At 39.4% G+C, this 23,904-nt stretch overlaps 1 protein-coding gene and 1 long non-coding RNA gene across 19 annotated transcripts in view; both read left to right on the forward strand.

Annotated features, from left to right (window-relative positions):
* The window catches only part of GSAP (gamma-secretase activating protein), a 259,405-nt gene that overhangs the window by 159,714 nt on the left and 75,787 nt on the right, over positions 1–23,904 (forward strand). For 15 of the 18 annotated variants that reach the window (XR_009260539.1, XR_009260538.1, XR_009260540.1 and 12 more), the window contains 7 exons: positions 5,140–5,244; positions 5,920–5,997; positions 9,714–9,806; positions 9,941–10,158; positions 12,426–12,495; positions 13,060–13,142; positions 16,348–16,401. Coding sequence is in view for 15 of the 18 variants with exons in the window: in XM_058725310.1 (XP_058581293.1) it covers positions 5,140–5,244; positions 5,920–5,997; positions 9,714–9,806; positions 9,941–10,158; positions 12,426–12,495; positions 13,060–13,142; positions 16,348–16,401 (701 nt within the window). In the remaining 3 variants the exon portion in view is untranslated. The remainder of the gene's footprint in view (positions 1–5,139; positions 5,245–5,919; positions 5,998–9,713; positions 9,807–9,940; positions 10,159–12,425; positions 12,496–13,059; positions 13,143–16,347; positions 16,402–23,904) is intronic. The other 3 variants (XM_058725305.1, XM_058725309.1, XM_058725312.1) reach the window with 2 other exon arrangements.
* Positions 16,408–20,253, forward strand: LOC131509503 (uncharacterized). The gene is made up of 2 exons (XR_009260542.1): positions 16,408–17,518; positions 17,761–20,253. It is a non-coding gene; the product is annotated as an uncharacterized LOC131509503 (long non-coding RNA).

The raw sequence follows: 23,904 nt of genomic DNA on the forward strand, positions 1-23,904 counted from the left end.
TTTAAGCAGGCAGTGATGTGATTAGGTATGTATTTTTAAAAGATCGCTTGCTGCTGTGTGAAGAATGGATAGGAGGCAAGAGAAAAAGTAGGGAGATGAGCAGTTAGGATGAGGTTATGGTCGTACATTTGGGAGGGGGATGGCTTGAACTAGGATGGCAGAGGTGGTAATTTGGTGGGTTTGAGATGCATTTGGAGATGGAACTGAGAAGACTTGCTATCAATTAGCTGGAAAGGAATGGTTCTCAGGTTTCTCACATGGGTGAACAGTGGTGCCATTTACTGAGGTATAGTGGTTTGGGTCAGGCTTAGAAAGAGAGATTGTGAGGGTTGTTTTGGGCATGTTAACTAAGAGATCTGGGACTTAGAAGAGAGGTCGGGACTGGACATGAATAAATGGGGAAGTCATTAAGTCTGCAGTTGGCATTTGAAGTCATGGGAGGGGTATAGGGTCAAAAGGGAAGAAGTTTAGGAATAAGATCTGAAAAGCAAAATATATAAAGATTGGGTGGAATATCCAAAGAAAAAGGAAAAAGAAGGTCTGGAGAGAGAAGGGGAAAAGCAGTTGTTTTACTATAGCAGCCAAAGGCAGAGGGTTTTACAAAGGGGAAATTGGCTAACTGTTACTAGGCAGTGAGCAGTGGAGTCCGTGTGGTCTGGCAGCATGGAGGTTACTGTGGGTGATTGCAGTGAAATCCTGGTTGTGCTGGGTAGTGGCACATGGGAGGTGAAAAAAAATCATAGCAGGTATAGACATGAGAGGGGCAGCAGCTAGAAGGGGTAGCAAGATTTAGGGAGTATTATTTTTGAGGATGGTAGAGACTCCAGTATGCTTGAATGCTTACATGGTATTTAGTGGCAAGAGAAAAGATGACAACACACAGCAGAGAGGAATCTTTGGTAGAATGAATTTGCTCGGAAGGTGGGAGGTAACGGGATCCTGAGCTCGTGTGGAGGGACCTGGGTAGGCTCTTCCCTGGTGCTTTATTTTAAATCTGCCAAATATAAACAATCATTTTAGGCTTTCATTCTTTGAAGCTTTTATTCCTTTTCATTTTATTCCCATAGGAATTTCTCATGAACAGTAGCAGCTATAACTTACAGATGGGTGATCTATGATGTATCTTATTCAATAAAATGTTGGGTTTATCTGCACCAGAAGGGGAAGAGTCTGCTTTTTTTCCTTTCCCAGCAATGTCTAGGACAGTAGAAAATGAGCCTTGTTCTTCACAGTCAGCTTCGAAATACAAATAAGCCTGTTTGAAATGGGATACGTCCTGATGTAAGATGCAAACAAGCCAGGAAGCATCCTTTTGGTTATTAACTCAAGCTGTCACCTCATGTATTTCCCAAATTTCTCTTGTAAAAATGATTTTTCACCTTTGCAGTTACCCAACAAAAGCCTAGTTCAGTGAAGTAGGAATGGAGAAGGGAACAGATAGTCTAATCCCTATATGGCTCCCTCTGTACCAGAGAGCTTAATTTTCCTCGGGTGTGGAGACCAGAGAACAGGGTTCATGCAGTGAATGCTAATCAGACTCAGGGTCGTAAACAAACCTGATCTTACGTCACTGATGCCATAATAATATTTGGTGTTCATTTGTCCCATATTGGTCATTAAGAGCTACTCTGTCCTTTCAACATTGCTTGTTACATGCTCAAAAGCATCTATGTCCTGAATTTTCCTGCCCTAAGAAATGAAATCCACTACCTTCCAAGGAATTAGAGCTGAAAATCTGGATGATGGGGGTGCTCATGAGCGGTGATGGCGGGCAAAAGTGCTGCCACTTATGTATTAAGATTGAGTTCATGCAGATTTTTTAAAAATGTTTTTAATGTTTGTTTATTATTGAGAAACAGAGTGCAAGCAAGGTAGGGGCAGAGACAGAGGAAGACACAGAATCCGAAGCAGGCTCCAGGCACAAACTATCAGCATAGAGCCTGACGTGGGGCTTGAACTCACGAACTGTGAGATCATGACCTGAGCCAAAGTTGGATGTTCAACCGACTGAGCCACCCAGGCACCCCATAATTAATGCAGATTTTTAAAGATAGTTTATAGCAGGAGGGTAAATCAGAGACTTCCTAAAGCAGTGAAGGAAGGAAAATATTCTTTTCCTAATAGTCCACTCTATAGCTGTACTTCAGTCAGTGGCTGTATTCTTTCTTGTGCACCACCTACTGGGAGGTAGTGAGGGGTGAAAAGTGTAAATTCTCTTTTCCTGTTCATATAATTGCAAGAGTTGCCCTTCACAAGTTCCCAGAATTAGTCTTGTGTTTTAGCATTTTATAGAGCCTTTTACAATGAGATAATTTCCCTTGGAAAACTTTGCCCATAATAGCTTTCATTGTCCAAATAGTTTCCCAAAGGCTAGCCAACTCTGAGATTTTATCTTCATCATTGATGAATATTTATTAAACATCTCTTTCTGGATACACCATTAAGAGCATGCTTTGTTTTTTGTTTGTTTTTTTTTTTTTGAAACTCTGACTTCCCCCAAGTGAGTTCCCCCAACTTGTAAATAGCAGCAGAATCATTCTGGAATAATCATAATCGCAGCTAACCTTTATAGCCAGACATAACTTCTTTGGCAGAGCTTTATACATACATCTCATATAATTCCTATGTAAGAACTATATGAAGTAGGTTCTATATTTTCTTTTATAGATGAGGAAACTGAGGTTTAGAGAACTTAATGTGCCCCAGGCACATTTTAAAAATACTGATGCCTGGGTCTCACCTTCAGAGATTCTTTTTCAGTTGATTGAAGGGGAGGTTTGAGAATCTGTAAGCCCCAGGTGAGTTTAATATGCTTTCCAGGTTGAGAACCAGTGCTCCATTGCTGTGTTGTCCAGTATGGCAGCCACTAGCCACATGTGGCTATTTACATTTATTAAAGTTAAACAGAAAAGAGTCACAGTAGCTACATTTTATTTAAAAAAATTTTCCCCAAATCAATACAGCTTTTATTGCATCTTTAAAATTCACAAACAAGTCTGATAAATTGTCTGGCATCTTGGTATTTCTGTAGCTAGACAAGTGAGATTTTATTCATCAGCCTGCTGAACTGTTCCTTTTTCAGAAACATAGATACCATCCAAAAATTTTCTGATATCCTTGTTTTTATGTAGGTACATTTTAAGTGCTCGATAGCCACATGTGGCTAGTGGCAACCAATTTGGACAACAGATATAAAGCATTTCCATTATCAAAGAAAGTTCTATCCATGGGACAAGCTTCACAGAGTCGGTGCACACCCGTGTCACCTTGCTGTGTCTTTATTATTTTTCCCACCTTTGGGCTAGGGAAGGGTAACTAAGCCACAACCTAGTAACTATTTGGAAACGTTTACTTATGAGATCTGAAGATGACTCCTGGTGAATGTAATTGGGTACATTTATTTTACATCTCACTTCAACTTTCTGCAAAACAAGAAAAATGATGACCTCCATTCTCTAAAGGATGGTGTGGAGGATTTTGCTAGAAGGGGGGGATATCATCTTCTTTATTGTGGACACTTCATGTTCATGGTACAGGATAGATTCCTACAAGAAGAATTTGGGTCGACAGGTGTGAATATATTTAATCCTCTGCCAAACTGTGTTTCAGAGAGGTTGTAGCAACTTCCTTCTTATTTGAGAATGTTTTTCCTACTGCTCCCTTGACAGAATTGATTATCATTTTAAAAACTTTGCTAATTTGAAAGAAAAAATATGGTGCCTTTAAAAAAGATTTTATTTTGTAATTACTAGAGAGGCTAAATTTTTAACTATGTTTGCTGAAAATTTCTTTCTCCTTGTAATCATAGAACATAAAAGGACAGGGTAAACCAGTAGTTTTTTGCTGGTAGTATCTTTACTTTATAAAAATAGTCCAAGTGGTACATAGAACTTTTTTAACTGTTATAATTACTATTTTTGTTTAAGCTTTAGTATAGTGTTACTTGGTTTCTTAGTCTGCTGTAATTTTAAAGAAAAGTTATTATTGTATACTCAGTAGCCATAACAGTAATTTTACATCTAGTAGAATTGTTACTATTTTTATCTGATAAAATTACTCTTTTAAATTCTTTTGTACTTAAGATATTGCAATAAAATGTACTTCTAACAATATGGTGCAGTTTTAAATGTCATTAAAAATAGTCACAAATGATAAATATTATAACAAAATTCTCATATATGTCTTTGAATAGCCTTAGAGAAAATTGGCGCTTTTTTTTTTTTTTTTTTTTTTTGGCCACCCTGATTCTTTGACAAAGGACCTAGTGAAGTATAACAGAGGAAATACTGCTATTCACGGAAGTAATGATTGAATTTACATGGCTAGCTAATTGTAGTTCTGGGACCAGAACCCAGGTTTCCAGATTCCTTGTTAATTAAGTTCCTTTCCACCTGGAAATCTCCTATTTTGGGTAATCACATAAACATTAGCATTGGAAGTATCAGTTTCTGTATAATGCCCTCAATGGTAGGTCTTTGATGAGAATATCTAGTCTATCCACATAGCAACAGCTGCTAGAGATGATGGACATATTACACACTGAAGGAGGGGTGAAGGCTGAGGGTGTTCTGGAGTGATGGGGTAAGTAAAGGCAGTCAGGGCTCATCTGGGAGGACTGCTTTGTGCCACGAACTCTTCTTTGCCCTTGGACCAAGGCTCTTGGTGACCCAAATATGTTTGGGTATGGTCCAACACACATTTGCTTTTATTGGCCCAGTTTGCCTTCCATTCCAGATAACAAAGAAGACTGGAAACTTTCTGTAAAGAAGAGGTACATTTTTGTTAAACTGGGGTCTATAGCTATTAGTAATGGCCTGGAAGGCAAGCTAAATAAGAGAGCAGGGCAGTATATGTATATTAGGAGAATCTTATGAAGCTTTGTAAATTTCTCTAGACACTCATGATTTCATATGTAGGAGTGTATCTCTATTCATTTTCCTATTCTTTAGTAGCTCATCACAATACATTGCTTATGTGTGTGCTGAGTAACTGTGGAATTAGCATCTTGTTAACTTATTAATAGACCATTTCTAGATTTGGGAAATAATCTCTGTATTAAGTTGAGGCAGAACGTCTAAAGGAATAGAAGCCAGGTTAAGTGACTTAGGAAACTTTTTATTTGTCTCCTATTCTTTTCAGCTCTACTAAATACCTTCTTACTTCTAGGAAGTTTATGTGTGTGTTACAGTCCGAAGTTTGACTCTTGGGAAAAATTCACATATTCAGTGTTTTACTTTCATAAAGGTACATGCCATTTATTCTTATTTTTTTTTTACTTTTACATAATCACTTTTTCCAAATGGTAGCAAGTTAGATAAATTTTAAAGACTTATTACCTTGTAATGAATTTTATCAGAACATTCTATACCTTTAAACCTATATAATACATGTTTCCTGAATAAATTCATTAATGATGAATACAGTTAACCCTTGAACAACGTGGATTTGAAGTGCACAGATCCACTTACATGCAGGGCTTTTTCGATAAACACAGTAGAGTTCTATAAATGTATTTTCTCTTCCTTACAATTTTTCTTAATATTTTTTCTTTGCTGTTAGAGTACAATGTAGAATACACATAACATATATGTGTTGACTGTTTATGATAAATGTTAAGTGATAAACATTACAACAAAATGCTTCAGATCCTTCTATCTGAGCACAACCCATCTTATAAAGTCTAATATTATACTCCAAGCCCAGAACAAGTACTAGATGGTGATTGCACTTGTGATCCATTTTCTCTGCTGGTTTTTGGAGAATGATGGGGAACCACGAAATCCAGAAGTCAGACACATGCTTTGTCAGTTTCACAGCTCCTAAATGTTGAGAGTATCACATAGAGTAATAGCCTTGGGTGGGATTCCGGCTCTTTGTTTCTTACCATTCTTTTCTTGGTTTCCTGTTCTCTACCCACAGGGCACGGCAAGACCTTCACTGCTGCTCTTGGGAGTGTTGACTCACATGTGACAAAGGGCCTTACTTTTCTCAACCTTGGTGAGTGAGAGGGGGATGGGTCTCTCTGCTCTGACACTCCTTTCTAGTACATGTGATACTCAGCCTTTTATATCTCATTTTCTCATCTGTGCACCCCATTTTCTCCTACCTCTTCAGGACTTGGATTGTGAGGACAATCACTGACCTCTCTGAAACCTGATAGGAGAAGGTTTTCTGTGGACACATTAGCACCCGTAATTTGTCTGTTGTTCAATAGTCAACTGTATTAAGTTAGTTTATATTTTTATAATATATTATTTCCTGACCTATGTCTTTTTCAAGGCTTATAGACCAACCCTAATGGACATATTTTTGTTCCCCCATCCAGATCAGCTTTTTTTTGGGGGGGGATGCATCTCCCTTTTTAGAGAACACAGGCTGTGAGCTTTCCTATGTTTTTAGTAGGAAAGAAGCCTGGGCACACATCTCAGCCCTTCTGAGCCTCAGTTTCATTATTGATTGTAGAGAGGACAAAGGTCTTTGAAAAATCATCCATTTCCTGTTGCTAGAGCCTTCCAAGCTGTAAATGATTTACGGATCAGCTTGAATGTGTTGATTTTCATTGAGTAAATATGGTAAGGGAACTTGAGTGTTAGGTTGGAACGTATTAATGGAATCTATAATGAAGAAAATAAAGAAGGAGTTTATTGTACCAACCTCCTGAAAGCTGCTTTTTCATGTCATTTGGGGTGAGGGTCACAAACAGGTTAGCACAGAACTAAATAACAGAAGTATTGCTTGCCTACCCAAGGGACATGACAATATTTAAAAAGAAAAGCTTCAGCTTTAGAGCACATGATTCTTTGATGTATTCCCCTATTCCTGTTCCCCAGTCCTTCTACTATCATGACAAAGGCTTAGGAAGGTGTGATGTGAGGGAACTTGGCAAAATGAGAATGAAAATGATAAGAAAGTACATAAAAATATTTTTCTTTTGAATGATACTATTGGTGAGGTATCTAAGGCTGAGTGGGCTAGTATGTGGCAAATGTTAACATGAGCTTTGAACCTGTGGGAAATTACTTTAGAGAGGCCTGATTCTACTGCTTCCTGTGGTAAGAGAGATAAATATAAGGTTTCCTTGGTCTGAGACTTGATTATTATCAAGTAGCTAATGCTACATCAACATCCCATCTAAGAGTGATAGGGGAAACTTTCCACTAAAAATAACCTTAGCATTTTGTGAGGTCAAAGGTAGCCTTCCTTTTTTTCCCCAGAGAGTGACTTTAAAAAAGGGCAGGCATGATTTAATCTATGGTCTTCAGACCGTGGAGCCAGCAGAAATACTAGAGCTTTGTAAAAATAGGCCATCTTACATAAGTTATCTTTCCTTCTTAAACACATTTTATCTCATAGGCACAAAATTATACCCAGGATTAAAACTATTCCAGGAGTACGGGGCGCCTGGGTGGCGCAGTCGGTTAAGCGTCCGACTTCAGCCAGGTCACGATCTCGCGGTCCGTGAGTTCGAGCCCCGCGTCAGGCTCTGGGCTGATGGCTCAGAGCCTGGAGCCTGTTTCCGATTCTGTGTCTCCCTCTCTCTCTGCCCCTCCCCCGTTCATGCTCTGTCTCTCTCTGTCCCAAAAATAAATAAAAAACGTTGAAAAAAAAATTTAAAAACTATTCCAGGAGTAATTTTTATGACAACAGTATTGCTTTGTGAGTGATGTATTTTTTTCCTATAAATTGCATGCAATTTTCCTGATTGCTACCCTATTAAAAGGGGGCTTGTATTGATTAAAATACTAAAGGATTGGGCTTTGGGACGTTTTCTATAAATCCCAAATACCTCTATATAAGAAAGATACATTGGTAAATAAAAAGCTATCATTTTGAAAAATGAATACTATATGCTAAGTTTGTTATTTAAATTATCTTGATCCTTAAAACAATTCTGTTTGGTGATGTTATCCCCATTTTACAGATAATGAAAGTGAGGCTCAGAAAGGCTGAGATGTGCACCCAGTCTTCTTTTAGTGTCTCATGTCAGGGGCACTGTGTTAGTTTCTTATGGCTGCTATAACAAATTATCACAAATTTAGGGCTTAAAACAACATAAATGTTGTCTTAGGGATCTGGAAGTCAAAATTCTAAAATCTGGAGTCTTGAGGGGCTAAGCCAAAGTGTAGGTAGAAATGGTTCCTTCTGGAGTTTCTGGAGAAGAATTCATCCTTGGCCTCCCGCAGCATCTTGAGGCCAGCATTTCTTGACTTGTGACCGACATGACTCCCATCTCTTTCATCCTCACATGATTTTCTCTGTAGTCTAGTCTCCCTCGGCCTCCCTCCTGTGAACACATTTGTGGTTCCATTGGGTCCACTTGGATGTTCCAGTATACTCTCCCCATTTCAAGATCCTTGATCCCATCTGCAAGGTGCCTTTTATCACTTAAGGTAACATATTCACAGGCTCTGGGATTAGCACCTGAACATCTTTGGGGGTCAACATTTGGCCTACCACAGGTACTGTTGACATTTTTGATGAAACAATACTTTTTGTGTGAGAGTGTCCTGCACATAGAGCGATTTAATAACCTTTACTCCCTACCACGCCAATGACTGGGACAACTCAAAACACCCTGACATATTTCCAAATGCCTTGTCTCCCAGGGACAAAATTACCACCCTAATTAACTGTTAAATGCTACAACTAGGAGTTAACTTAGATCATTTGATGCCTAGACCCTTTCCACTGTATGCTACTATATCATTATTTGTGTCTTTCTACTTAAATGTTACCATAATAAGAACATTATTGCAACCATTTGTGCTATAGACTTGAACATCACTTAATCCCCTGTGACTGAGAGGGCACTTCTAAGTCAAATCATTCAAGTTTTACATCCTCTTTCCCTTCCTTTCCACTGAATGCCTTCTATGCAAATGATTTTTTTTTTTTTTTTTTGCTTCTTAGGGAAAAAAAAAAAAGAGTCCAGCTGGCTCACTTAAAATCTAAATGTGTCTTCTATGTGAAATTCACTGCTATTGCATGAATTTTTCTGTTTTTCTAAGGTCCTAGAAAAATTATTGGCAAGGGCTACTTCCACCTTTCCATTCCCCAGAAACCTATTTTTATACCTTGCTTCAATCTGTGTACAAATGTTCTTGGTACAAAATTATCTAATGCAGGCACTGTGAAGGTGTGAGTTCTCAGCAGTTAGCTATGAAAGGAAATGTATTAGTATTTCACAAAGCATCAGAATGCCTGCAGAGATTGTTTTGATGAATATCAATTTAAAGGCTCTCTAAACAAAATGACGATAATGATAGTGATGATGACAATGAGTGGGCAAGCACAGGAAACTAAATTTTAGAGCATCCCCAAGCTGGCAGAAACTAGGAAGGAAATTCCCATTTTAAGCTGTTCCCAGACTATCAGATAAAGGAAGAATTCATCTTGCTTGATTTTTTTTTTCTAATTTGTTTTCAGAGGTCATTTAGGTTCATATAAAGCCACAATTCACTTAGAAACGGAATTACAGATGTCAATTAAGATAACCGTGACTAAATGTATGAAGAAAATTAGCCACAGGTAGAAATAAATGAGATCTGGCTAGTGAGATGAAATGTACTGATATAAGACAGCTTATTATTATACTGGTCAAAACGTTTGTGTTTTTAAGAGGCACAAAGAGGGCTACTGTGAACTTCTGGGCTTTATCTTTGCCTATGTAGCTCTTGCCACATGAAGATAACATAAATCTTTCTCTTCTACAGACTATTACTTGGCTGTTTACTTACCTGGTCATTTTTTTCATCTACTTAACATTCAACATCCAGACCTAATCTGCCACAGTTTGTTTCTGACAGGTATGGTGATAATGGCTGTAATTTTTCATTCATGAACATGATCCATTTGGGTTTGTCTTGGCAACATTTACATTTGGGTGAGAAGAGTTTCTTTTATTTGCTGATGTAATTTTTGTTTTTTGTTTTTTGACCAGGAAACAGCGAAGTTGTTGATATGCTACCTCATAGTCCTTTACAGTCACTGTCAGGGTCCCTGGTACTGGATTGGTGTTCTGGAAAGCTCTATAGGGCACTCCTCAACCAGTCATATTTATTACAGTTCCTATGGAACGCTCGGCTAGACTGTGAGAAGATGGCCGTGTTGCACTGTGTGCTCTCCTGTGGTGGAGACCGCCGGTTCCTGGAAGCCAAGGTGGTTATGTAGCTTAAGTTTAAAAACTGGCAAATGGACAACACCAACTGTATATATTTGTGGTTGAAATGGATGGAAGTCATTTTTGTTTGTAACAATTAATTGAAGTTTATGGTTTCCATCCTAACTTGAATATCTTTTCTTGTGCTTTTTTATAGACCCCCCAAATACACCTCAGACTGTGAGCATGTCTGTTCTTTTGACTACTCTCTTTTCCATACCGTGAAAAATGGTAGCTGTATCAGTAACATACCAAGAAAGTGCTCAGTGAACAATAAATAGTTTCTCAAATATCTACTTTTCCTCCTGGTCTCTATATGATATATAGTGTCAAAACAACTAAATCTGATGGCATATATTTATCATATTTTAATAAAGATAGCATATATTTACACTGCATGATATAATTGAAGAAGGACTTTCACACACTTTGTCATTTAATTGTACAGCTATCCTTTGAAGTTGGGAGAACCCCCCCTGCCCATTTAGACTTGATTGGGACCAACAGGTTGTTGGGTAATCGAAGAAAAGATGTCTGAAACATTTTAACCTAAACCAAAAAAATGTGCACTTATTCACCTGTCTTTTGAGGTAGACTAAGACCCTTTCTTTGTATATTAGTGGTTAAAGTTCACAATTATTTTTCTTACATAAAACCGCTAGTAATGTGTTGTCTCTGACTTCCTGTTACTTCTTGCTTTTTTTTTCCCCTTTTTTTTTTTTAACCTTACTTTCTTTTTCTTTTTTTAATCTAAGGAGGGCAAGTTTTTGAAGATCTTTCAAAACAATCTGTGTATATTGGGCCATTTTTTTCTAATCCTTTCTAGTTATCTCATACCTAATTTTTTTTTAGTAAGTGTTTTAGACATGGCTTTGAGTCTTTCCAAAGCATTCAACTTTTGGGATGGCGTGGGAGGCTCAGTCCATTGAGCATCTGACTCTTGATTTTGGCTCAGGTCATGGTCTCAAGGTCATGAGATGGAGCCCTGCATGGGGCTCTGCACAGGGCGTGGACCTTGCTTGGGATTCTCTCTCTCCCCATGTCTCTGCTCCTCCCCTGTTTGTTCATGCATGCATGCTCGCTCTCTCTTGCTGTCTCTCTCTCAAAATAAATAAACATTAAAAAAAAACCCACAAAGCATTCAACTCTTATTGACCAAACAACACTCTTTTTGCATCCATATTTCACTCATCTATGGTAATATTTTATTAAATTACCTAATTGTGAAAATAAGTGTAACTAGCATGAATGCGTTTGGAAATAAAAACAGCAACTTATTGGTAGGAGCAGAAACGTGAGAGTGCTCTGTGGCTAGGTAAGCCTGATAGTATCCTTTCACTGGAAGGCTGGGAACAAGGAGTTTCAGTCCTCCAGCAGGAAAGGATGGTTGTGGAGACTGAGGGAGTTGTTGATGCAGCATGCCCTTGGGAGGACCATACAGTGATGCTCACAAAGGTTAGATGGTGTGACAATGTTCACACTGATGGCTTAGCTGGATTCAAACCCAGGTCTGCTGCTTCCAAGCTTAGTGGTGTGGTTTGGTTTGATTTTCTCCTATATCTCACAGCCCTTCACACTGGTATTTTGCTGTAACGAGATGTACCCTAGCAAAAACAAACATGGGGTCGAAGAAGCCTTACTTGGATTCCAACCAAGGACATTTAGTAAAAAAGATGTGTAAAATGGACCTGATTTATAATACTACTTAAGCCACAGTCTTGCATTATGTGTCTTGAAGAGAATGTAGAAGTGAGTGTGTTCTTTGGCAGTACCAAAATAGAGAATTTTAAAAGATTCATATATATATATATATATATATATATATATATATATATATATGTATATATATATATATATATACACACACATATATATGTGTATACATATATATATACATATATATGTGTATGTATGTATGTATATATATGTGTATATATGTATGTATATGTATGTATGTATATGCATATATGTGTGTATACATATATATATATATACACATATATATCCTTTTTTAATGTTTATTTTTGAGAGAGAGCAACCAAGGGAGGGGCAGAGAGAGGGAAACAGAGGATCTGAAACAGGCTCTGTGCTGACAGCAGAGAGCCTGATGCGGGCTCAAACTCATGAACCATGAGATCATGACCTGAGCCAAAGTGGCTATACCACCCAGGCGCCCCAAAGATTTGCATATATTTTGTACTTCTTTGGTGGTGGGGGCAGGGTGCAGATGTAAATACTAACAGAATTGTCTTCTCACTTCTTGAAGATTATTCAGTGGATTTCTGAGAATATCTCTGCCTGCCATTCATTTGACCTCATTCAGGAATTTATAATTGGTAGGTGTTGCTGATGGTGCATATTAAGTTGAATCCTTGACCCTTTTACTGGAGGGAGAACAGTAAATTGATAATGGCTCAATCTGTCAAAATGTTGGTTAGGAGCTTTTTTTTTTTTTTTTTTTTTTCTCAACTCTATTTCAGTCAGCAGCTAATTAAATTTCATTCTCTTATGGTCTGTGAGAAGTTGCAGCCATTCAGAGACTGATAGGATATATGATCTTCATTCTATAACCTTATTAGTGATTTTTTTCTCCGCTGTGAGATGTAACTTTCTTAGTTCAGTTTTGTGTTGGCCAGTTCCATGTGAAGTGGTATAACATCACTGGGATAGATAGAAGTACCAAATAAGTTTTATTATTATTATTATTCTCCTTGTAAAGAGCAGAACCTGAACATTTAGTGAAAGTGAAACCATAATAGCTAGGCTTTCCAGGGTAAGGATAAGGCAATAAAAACACTTTTGGGTTTGCTTGTTGTGGTGAATGACAGTGTCTACTGCCTTATTCTTATTAAACCATGTCTTTTTTTTTTTTTTTCCTTTCCTTTCACAAATCTGTTCAGCTTCTTCATATTGGAGCATATGTCCAGAAACCAGTAACATGGATAAACTTTTGCCATATTCCTCAGTGCTCACTTGGAATACAGTAAGTTAACCCTTTGTGTTCTTTATGTAATTAAAATTGATTCACCGTCATGGGTCATTTGTAGGACATCCCTGTCACAGTAACCATGGCTGTGATTTCATTTGTCTTTTGACTGATAAGGATCTGAGTTGGAGTTTTCTGGCAGAAAAATAATAGTAAATACTTGCTGTTAGCCAAAGTATTTATATAAAATGGAATTGAAGGTGAAGGTATAGAATATGTGTTACTCTTCTTACTACTAAGAATTAAGCCTCTGTCATCTGCAAATGGTATTTTAATTTTTTTTAGCAACTAGGGTGGATTAAAATATTTCTTAGGTTTTTATTAATGAGGAAGGGCTGGGCCAATGCTATTGTTTGTAAGCTGCTCTGTTTACTAAGTAGATTTACTAAGACCTCTTCCCAGCCTCATAAGGAAAATTTGTAATAAGTGTAGAGCTTCAAGATCAGTAGAAGTTAGTAATCCTGAGCAAATTCACTCCATTCAACCTTTTCTTCCTCTTTGTCCTTCCTCTCTACTTTTCAGTTGGGAAGTGCTGAGATAAAATATTGTTTCTTTTCCCCTAAACATGGGGCAGTAAACTGAGTTTTTGTTGGATCAGAAAGCAAAAACCATGGGGTGCCTGGATGGCTCAGTCGGTTAAGTGTCTGACTTCGACTTCGTCTCAGGTCATGATCTCACGGTCCATGAATTCGAGCCCCACATGGGGCTCTGTGCTGACAGCTCAGAGCCTGGAGCCTTGTTCGGATTCTGTGTCTCCCTCTGTCTCTGCCTCTCCCCGGCTTGTGCTCTGTCTCTCTCTCTCTCTCAAAAATAAATGAACATTTTTTTTAAAGCAAAAACCATGTATAGGCTGCCCCTGAAAAAGGTTTCTTCTTTCGTATTTAGATGTTAGGACTATATGCTTAGTCTCAAGGCAGTGGTTTGTATCAAAAAGGCATTTAGAAAAATAAATTTACTTTAGGTAACACAGACATAGGAAAATAAGTACTGGCATAAATTGTGATACTTACCCATTTTGTATTTAGACTATCTAAATATAATCAGGTGTGTTTGATTCATTCCTAAATTTTCTGTATGCACAGTGGTAGTGTTTTCCTAAATGCCCTTCCATCTTTTACTGTAAAGAGTTATTAATTTTCCTGCCTCACTGTAGAAAAGCAAAGAAAAGATGAGCTTGTTCCTTCACCAGGCCCTCACTGTTTCCTTTGAGAACCCTTGTGAATAGACATGCAGACTGTAAGTGATGCAGCAGGAAGTTTGCAGGTTAAACCACAGGGAGTCAGGAAATACACGTCTCTGCCTCCTTTCCCCTCCACCCAACCCTGTCATCCTCTTGTGTTCAGTGTCTGACAGGTGGGGACCGGGAACCCCTCTAATTCCCAGAGTTGTGTTTAAGGATGGAGCATGTGTTCATTGGATGACCCATGACAGGCTCATCTTGACAGGCAATTCTTCACCTTTGCATTTCTCATGACTTTGTGGGGGCAGAGGAGCTCTTGTAGACACATAGAATGATGGCAGCAAGTCCTGTGAGCAGTACAGTGTAAAAAACCCCCAGTTGTAATCACCATCTACTGAGCTTGTTTTAGCGTTTTCCACATTGCCCTAAACTTCCAGTGGTTAGAGCAGGTCGCCTTAAAGGTCTCTTCTAATCCTAAATTTCTAAGTGTTTGCATATCTTTAGCACTGATGTAAATCATTTACTTTTGCTTTTTCTAATCTGCAAATGCTCTTAATCCTACACCTTAATAAACAGTTGCCACAGTAGGAGATATTAATTTCATGCATCTGTATGGAGACAGATTATTTCTGTAAATAACTGAATTGGATTTAAGTTACTAGAACATACGATGCTCTTACACATAGATAATCCTGAATTGTGCTTTGCAAACAATTATCCTTGTTCTACCTATTTTAAGATGCCATTTATAACCTAAACCTGTAGTAAAATTTTAATGCTTTTTTAAAGTGTCTTCTCTACTGAGTAGTGATAAGTGAAACACAAAATATATTCTTATCACTGGCTTTCAGTGGTCATAGCAGACAACTCAGTTGCTTGAATATTCTGGAAATTTATTTCTCCATTGCTATGATGCCCCTTTCCACAGGAATGTTGTAGGTCAGTAAAAATCCAGGACATTTAAGTTTTAAATAAATACCAGATTTTATTTCTACATAACACCTTCTAAATTAATTTCTAGTATATCATTTTTTTTTTTTTAGAAAATAAAAGGTGAATTCACTAGTTGAGAGTCTAACCTACATAATTATTATAGAAACACACTTCCAAAATAACTGAATGAAAGGCAATCTTGGAAGTTTATATTTTTATTGAAATTTTTGTTTAATTTTTTTAATGTTTATTTTTGAGAGAGAGATTGAGAGAGACAAAGCATGAGCTGGAAAGGGGCAGAGAGAGGAGGAGACAGAGAATCCCAAGCAGGCTTCAAGCTGTCAACACAGAGCCCGACACGGGGCTCAAACTCACAAACCGTGAGATCATGACCTGAGGCAAAGTCAGATACTTAACCAACTGAGCCACCCAGGTGCCCTGAAATTTTTGTTTTAATGCTCACTAGGTAGCAGAATGTTATAATTTGGTCTTCCAGGTGTGAATTATATATCTTTCATATTTGTCATGGTGATACTGCTGTATAAACTCTTCATGGAGATTTTTTTATTTCTGAAATTATGGTGGAGGATGAGGTAAAGAAAAATCTTCTGCTAAAGTCAAAAAAGAACCCCATTAATCTTGGTTCCTCCTAGTGAGGCAGGGGCTAACTATAATGTAATACATTTAAGCAAAAGAGAAGAAGAGGGACGAAAAAGCAATAAAAAAAAGAAGGAACATGTCCCCCTGATTATTACACTTCATGGTGCAGATGTAATTTGCCTAATTTGTTCTTAAATGGAAATGTGTAAATATTAAACTATTTACTCTGTATTCCTAATAGTCTTCTCCTTTCCTTCAGAAACCCTGTCATCTATTGTAATCATAACTTTGAAGAACATTTCCCTTCCCGAGGCAAAAGATGGGCTGTGTTCACTGTTATTTATAAGCCCCAAGGTTTATTTAAAGTAGAGGTTAGCAAACTGGGAGCTGCCCTCAGCTTCTGTCTGTGCAGAAAACACTTCCTGAAGGCTCAGGCTTGTGGTGGTTGATAGGTTTAGCAGTTGTGTGTATGTTTTTTCCCCACAATAGGAAATTCCTGGAATAACCCTTGTGACAGAAGAGATCGCGTTGCCTTTCATGAAGGTAAGTCCTTATAGGCAGAGGCGAGACCACGGCTGTGCACGGCTTCCTTGCTGGTCTCTACGCCCAACTGGAGTCCCGTCCCTGCTGCCCCAAGTATTAAGGTGGTTCCAGGGGGGCTTGTAAGCTGTTGGGGGAGGATGTGGGTAGGGGTTAGTTCTCTAGAAAATCCATTCTAAGGGGTTGAGTAGTCACTGATAGTGATATTATGGCAATTCTTAAGAATACTCTTCAGAGAGGGCAGTTTTCTGAAGATAGAGAATTACAGGGCTCAACGGAAACCGTATAGAACTGGTCCTTTCCACCGCACCTCAAATCAGTTCACACTGGAGGAGTTCTTTCTTGTAAACTGTCCTTGGAGGACCTGGTAGCTGTTTCTTTACTTCATCTGTGCTCCCACCTCCTCATCATATGTGCGCGCGTACACACACACACACACACACACACACACACACACACTCACACACACACCCATTAAGTAACCTGGACTGGGATTATCTAATTTCCTTCTGGTTCTAAGAACCGCTTTTCTGTTTCTCAAAAGTGATCTGTAGTGGCTCTGTATGTGGTCTCTGTGAAGCTTCTGCACACCCCCTTCCTGCCATGAAGTGGTAGCTATTAGTGTCTTTCTGCAGTTTGGTGGTTTCAGAAGAGTTTCTGAGTACAATAGGGAGAATGGGGTGGGGTGAGCAGAAAAGAATGTGTATGTAGTTAAAAACTGGAGAGTATTTTAGCAGTATTCTTGAAGCTCTTTTGTTGTTTTTGGCATTGCTTCCTGTTAATTGTAGTTTGGTGTGTAGTGGGAAATCTCAAGTTTTGCCAGCAGGCAGCTCACTGTGCTGTGTCCTTTCATTTACACTTGATTCTTGTGGGTTCATGAAGGGCAGGCCAGGCCTGGGCAGCTGGGGGGAAAGCCATGAGGTCTGAGGTTACGGTGATGCCCTGAGAGTGAGAGAGGGCCAATGGGGGCAGGTGTAGTGGTTCTGGGTTTTGGTCCTAAGAAGGGTCCTTCAAGGAGACCAACAAGTGATGGTTCTCGGCCACAGCCTGAGACCACAGGGAAGCTTGACAAAGGGAGGAAGATGGAGGGGAAAGAAAGGTTTGATTAATAGCTTAAAAGGTTCTTGGGGCGCCTGGGTGGCGCAGTCGGTTAAGCGTCTGACTTCAGCCAGGTCACAATCTCGCGGTCCGTGAGTTCGAGCCCCGTGTCAGGCTCTGGGCTGATGGCTCGGAGCCTGAAGCCTGTTTCTGATTCTGTGTCTCCCTCTCTCTCTGCCCCTCCCCCGTTCATGCTCTGTCTCTCTCTGTCCCAAAAATAAAATTAAAAACGTTGAAAAAAAAAATTAAAAAAAAAAAAAAAAGGTTCTTAAGACCCTGTCTCCTTTCATTTTTTTTCTGCTTTTATCTCTAGTCCTACCAAACCCATAATGTGTTTAGTGGACACACAATAAACCACACAATGGAAAATTTTAAAAAGAAACCAGTGTCACCCACAACTCTACAGGTCCTAACATATCAACTGTCGGTCCCCCTCACCCCCCCCCCCCACTTCCTCCTGGTCTCTGTCCTAGGTATGCATTTATTACCTAGTAGTAGTGGCCATCTAGAGATACTGAATAAAGATGGCAAATCATATCAAGCAGTTTTCATGCTGCCACGTGATGTCATGATTATGATCTCTAATGGCTCCATAGAATTCTGCTGGGTTGTTGTGTCCTCATTAATCATTTTTCTGTTTTGAAATATTTACTTTGTCTTCAGCCCCCCTTTTAAAAAATTGCTATTAAAAATAATGTCTCAGTGAATATTTTTATATAGACAGTTTTTCCTTTGATTTATTCCCCCCAAGGTTAAATGTCCAGGAGTATTACTGGGTGAAAGACTGACAGTTTTGATAGCTTTTGATTCTTATTGCCAAATTGGTATTTTAAAAAGAAGTTGCAGGTGAGCCTGGGTGGCTCAGTCGGTGGAGCATCTGACTCTTGATTTCCACTCAGGTAAGTGATCTCACAGTTTGTGGGTTCAAGCCCTGTGTCGGGCTGTATGCATACAGCATGGAGCCTGTTTGGGATGATCTCTTTCCCTCTCTCTCTGACTCTCCACCTCTCGTTCTCTCTCTCAAAATGAATAAACTTTAAAAAAAAGTTGTGATTAACTTACAAGGAATGTACGAGTTCATCAGTTTTACTATAACCTTATCACTGTCGTATATTTTCATTTAAAAAATTAAGTATAGAAGAGTGATGTGAAGGTTCTCTTCATTTTTTACCCGTTGGCTTAATGCTAAGAATATGATTTGCTTTGCTTAGGAACAAAGTGGCTTGTTTTTGCACTTTTTCTTTCTTCTTTTTTCTATTTGCTTATTTGTGTGTAAAATGATGCGCTTTTATCTTGTTCGTGTTTTCTCTCCCTTGATATTCCCTCTGCCTTCTCAATAATTTCTCCTCTCCCCTAATTATCTTTAGCATTTGGCCTTGCAGACAGCTGTCTTCCAAACCTGCTGAGGAGCTCTCCCACTGCTCTACATGTATCTACACGCTGGCAGGAAGGGTTACAATAGCACAGGTTCCAACCATAGATCTCTTCACGACCTGACCTTGTCCTCACAGACAAGATCTGTCTGGGAAGTTGAAGGTACACTGCTGGGATGGGCTTTGGGCTCAGGAGGAGATGGTACTAAATTTGGTTCCGCCAGCTCCCCAGCCCCCACCCCAATCACTCAGCATGGGAGACCCTAATCAGAATCTCCCAGCTCACAGGACACCTGGCTCTGATCTGTCTCACGTTTCCTCATTTCTGCTTGCACAATACCCCTCACTATAAGCCGCTGCCTTTGACCTACTTCTTCTACCCCAAGTCCCAGCTTAATTATATTGCGATGGACCTGCTTGCAGCGGCTCAACCCCCACCACCCCCATCCTGCTCCTCCCTCCCTGGTCCCAGCTATATGACTGTTCTTGCCATGCTTATTCAGCTACAGGACTTGGCTCTGAGTACCTATGACCTGAATCACAAGTTACCTTTTGAATGCATGCTTGCTGCCGGAATTTCCATGAGGCCCAAGGGACCCCTATTTACTCTGACCACACTTGCTTCCATTCTCCTTGGTAGATGACTGCCCTGATAAGGAGTCAGGAGAGGGAAAGGCAAAGTGAAACTAGATAAACACTTTCTTCCTGCTCTCTCTGCAAATAATTCTCCTGTGGAGTACTTTACAAACGTTTAACATATGAATATGTAATTTAACTAGCATAAACCAGTTACATTAGAAGTTTATCACCTGAAAGACAAGTGGCTTCCTTGCTTTATAAAATGGTTTCCAAAAGATTTTAAACAATTAATAAGTATATTGGAACAAGGTCCTTGCCTTAAAAGCAGTGTTATCAAGAGTGACCTTCCTATGAATGATTTTACCCCTTCATAAAACATGGTTTTCTCTGGGGAAGTGGCCAATTTGTGAAAGGTTTAAAATTACCCTTGATTAAAAAAAGTTTTTTTTTAATCTTTATTTATTTTTGAGACAGAGACAGAGTGTGAGCAGGGGAGGAGCAGAGAGAGAGAGGGAGACACAGAATCCGAAGCAGGCTCCAGGCCCTGAGCTGTCTGCCCAGAGCCTGACACGGGGCTGCTCACGAACTGAGAGATCATGACCTGAGCCAAAGTCGGACGCTCAACTGACTGAGTCACCCAGGCACCCCAAAATTACCTTTGATTTTATGGTGAGAAGAGAAACTATTAAAACTGTCCAACCACAAGAGCACCTAAGGATTAAAATATATAAACCACCTACTTGAATATAAAGATAAAAGGTGAACAAGCATATCACAGATGGAGAAATGGGGAATTTTTATCAAAGGTTTTTTTTGGGTTTTTGTTTTGTTTTTTTTTTAACATTTTGTTCATTTTTTGAGAGAGGGGGAGACACAGGATCCAAGCAGGCTCCGGGCTCTGAGCTGTCAGCACAGAGCCAACACGGGGCTCGAACCCACCAACCATGATGAGATCATGACCTGAGTCAAAGTCGGACGCCCAACTGACTAAGCCACCCAGGCGCCCCTACCAAAGTATTTTTTAAGCCAGATATCTCTATTTTCATTTTAAAAAGTAAGGAAACCTTTTTGTCATTTGATTAGAGATTAACTGTCTGACCCAGAGACTGGGAAAGTCAGAGACTTAAATCCCCTTCCCACTTACTTCCACTCAGAAGCGAGGGTGTTATGTCAAATGCCTATTTGGGGTCTCAGTACCCCTGAGCAATTGGGAAAACAATTATTGGCACCTGGGCTCTTCTCCGTGTAGAGGCTTGTTTATTTAATTATGCTTCTTCACTTAAAAAGTGTTTTAAGAATACTGTTTTAATTGGGTAGAGCACGGGTGTCATTAAGTGCTTGGTGAAATACAACACTTTTTCCCTTGACCGTCCCAGTACAGACAACCACCATCATTTAAATAAAAGGTTGGTTAGAGATCCGAAGTAGCAACAAAATTACAACGTAATAGCTTACAATTTTAAAAATGAGGATTGTTGCTTTGATAACAATGTAGCATTACCAGAAATGTCAATTGGTTATGTGACAAATAGTGATTTTTCCAAAGATCAGTCTGTATATATGTGATACTATGGTAAAACTAGAAATACACTTTTGGTCTTCATCCATGATTCCTGACAGAGAGTTCCTTATAATTTCTTAAGTGGTAAGAACTACAGGGACATCTTGTGTTGTATTTAGTGTTTGTTCCCAGTGCCTGAAATCACCCCAGGGCACAAAGGTGTAAAGAATGTCTTTTTTTTTTTTATTCATAGCAAGCTCCTTTCAGCTACACCCGAGTTATGTTAATAAGGTGATTTTTCGATAGCACCTAAGACTAGGAGCTGGTTGTCTAAAGAACCAAACACGTGATTAGAAAGTTGGAAATTTAAGCCCATTCCCTCCTCACTTCCAGAGGTAAGAGAGAGTAGCCGGAGATTGAGTTCAGTCCCCAATGACCAATGATTTAATCAATCCTGCCTATGTAATGGAGCCTCCATAAAGAACCTTTACTGAAGGAGTTTGAAGAGTTTCTGAGATGGATGAACAGGTGAAGTTGTGGGAGGGTGGTGTGCCTGAAGAATGCATGGAAACTCTGAGCCCTTTCCCCCATGCCTTGTCTTATTCATCTCTTCCATCTGGTGGTTCCTTAGTTGTTGTTGTTGTTGTTTTTTAAATGTTTGTTTATTTATTTGTTTAAGTTTATTTTTGAGAGAGAGAGAGAGAGAGAGAGAGAGAGAGTGTGTGTGTGTGTGTGTGTGTGTGTGTGTGTGAGTGGGGGAGGGGCAGAGAGAGAGGGAGACACGGAATCCGAAGCAGGCTCCAGGCTCTGAGCTGTCAACGCAGAGCCCCATGCAGGGCTCAAACCCACTAACCATGAGATTGTGGCCTGAGCCAAAGTCAGTCACTTAACCAACTGAACCACCCAGGTACCACTAATGTTTCTTTATTTTGAGAGGGAGAGAGGGAATGAGGACATGGGCACTGTGTATGAGTGAGCTTGGGAGGGGCAGTGAGAGAGTGAGAGAATCCCAAACAGGCTCCATGCTTGGTGGGGAGCCCAACAAGGGGCTCAATGTCAGAACCGTGAAATCTTGACTTATGCTGAAATCGAGAGTTGGACTCTTAACCGACTGAGCCACCCAAGTGCCCCTGGTTTTCCTTAGTTGTATCCTTTTACAATAAACCAATATATAGTAAGTAAACTGGTTTTTGTTTTATTTTTTACTTCTGTGGTGGGCTACTCCAGTGAATTATCAAACCCCAGGGGGTGTTGGGAACCTCCAATTTATAGGCAGCCTGTGGGATTTGCTGCTGTCTTCAGGTAGTGTCAGAACTGAGTTAAACTATAGGACACCCAGCTGGTGTTGGAGAATTAATGGATGGGGGCAGGGGTGGAGTTCACACATTTAGTGACAGCAGAAGTGAAGTCTTCTGTGAACAGACTGTTGTAGAAAAGTTTTTTCCTGTACAACATATTTTCCGGGAAGTGAGTTATGACAAGTTCAGTGAATATTGTCAAACATAATTTTATGATGCTACAAAGAAGTGCTACCTATTAGAAATGGAGCACTAGGCTGGTATATTCATTTCTATGATATCTACAGAGATGGGGTATCTTCAGTTTATATCTCAGGTGATGAAACTGAGGAACAGATTGAGTCACTAGGCTGTGCTGCTGTCATTCATAGGTTTGGTTGGAGATGTTCTGTTGAATGCTTAAGGTTGAAAGGAGGGAAATAGCATTGGCTTCCTCAGGGTAGATGCTGATTGTGAAATGGAATAGTTTAGAGTCATATTTAGTGATTACATTAAAATGCAGCCCATTAAAAATGGCTAAGGGAGCCACCTGGCTGGGCAAAGAAGAGAGATTTTTTCCTAGGTGGTGAGAAGAAAGAGGAAGTTAATTTATAAGTAGGAGAACTGGCACTTACAACATGCAGTCCCCTTTGTGGGAAGCTTCAGGAGATCTAGTCACTGGTCCTCTGTATGGATCTGATGGTCTGTTTAGAGCATTTTGGCTTAATATGGTGCTTTGCTGGGTTTATGGACACACAGGTGTTTCTATGTTCTATCTGCACTAGAGGTAGTGGGTCACTGTTTCTCTGGGCTGCAAATAGAAGTTGATACTGAGATGGTATCTACTGAACAAATTGGATTGATGCTTTAGTTCTGCTAGTTGAGCCCTGGCATGAAGAGTAAAGGTCTCTGAGTTGGCTTCTTCTCCTCTAAGAAGATGATGGTTAATCAGATGTAGAACCAAAGCCAGAGGGACTTTTAGAAATAAAAGGCAGATTTTGTTTTGTTTTGTTTTTTGTTTTTCCTGGCAGTAATTTGCAGATGAGCCAGTACCACAGGGATTTTTTTCCCTCCTAAAATCAACTAGCAACCCAAATCATTAATGGGGAACAGTCCCTTAATGTAATTCTTTGGTCGTTTGGTTCAATTAATAGTTTTGATGGGCTTCCTTTAATAATTATTTCATGTCCTCCTAAGAGATAAAAGGAGATTATTTTTCAAGAGGAGACCTGGGATAATTTGCCTTCTTTCAGAATGAAACTTTAAAACTCCTTCTTGTGCAAGAAAATACTTCTGGGGCTTCCCTGAGGATCTGATGGCTTCTAACACTAGCATCTCCCAGAAGTAGCTAAATTCATGAATATTTTTTTTATAAAGTATTTTTGTGTATTTTAAAGTTTTGAGCTCTTCTGAAGTAGCCTGCAATGTTCTTTCTGGGCTGTTGTGGCTTTTACTTTGTGTTGATGCTGTTGTTTCTGATGAACACAATGTTGAGTTCACAACTGGTTCCATAAGTGCTAATTGAGCAACACAGGAGTGGTTTTCTGTGCTCCCAGGTTGACTGTTAGGATGTGACTGTGTAGCTTTCACTCCCTCTTCCCCCTCTTTCTGTGTTAAAGCATCTAAAATTTTATCTTGGAGCTGCTTGAATTCTCTGGGTTAATGAGTATGCTTGTTT

Source organism: Neofelis nebulosa, chromosome 4, assembly GCF_028018385.1.
Source record: "Neofelis nebulosa isolate mNeoNeb1 chromosome 4, mNeoNeb1.pri, whole genome shotgun sequence".
Classification (NCBI taxonomy): domain Eukaryota; kingdom Metazoa; phylum Chordata; class Mammalia; order Carnivora; family Felidae; genus Neofelis; species Neofelis nebulosa.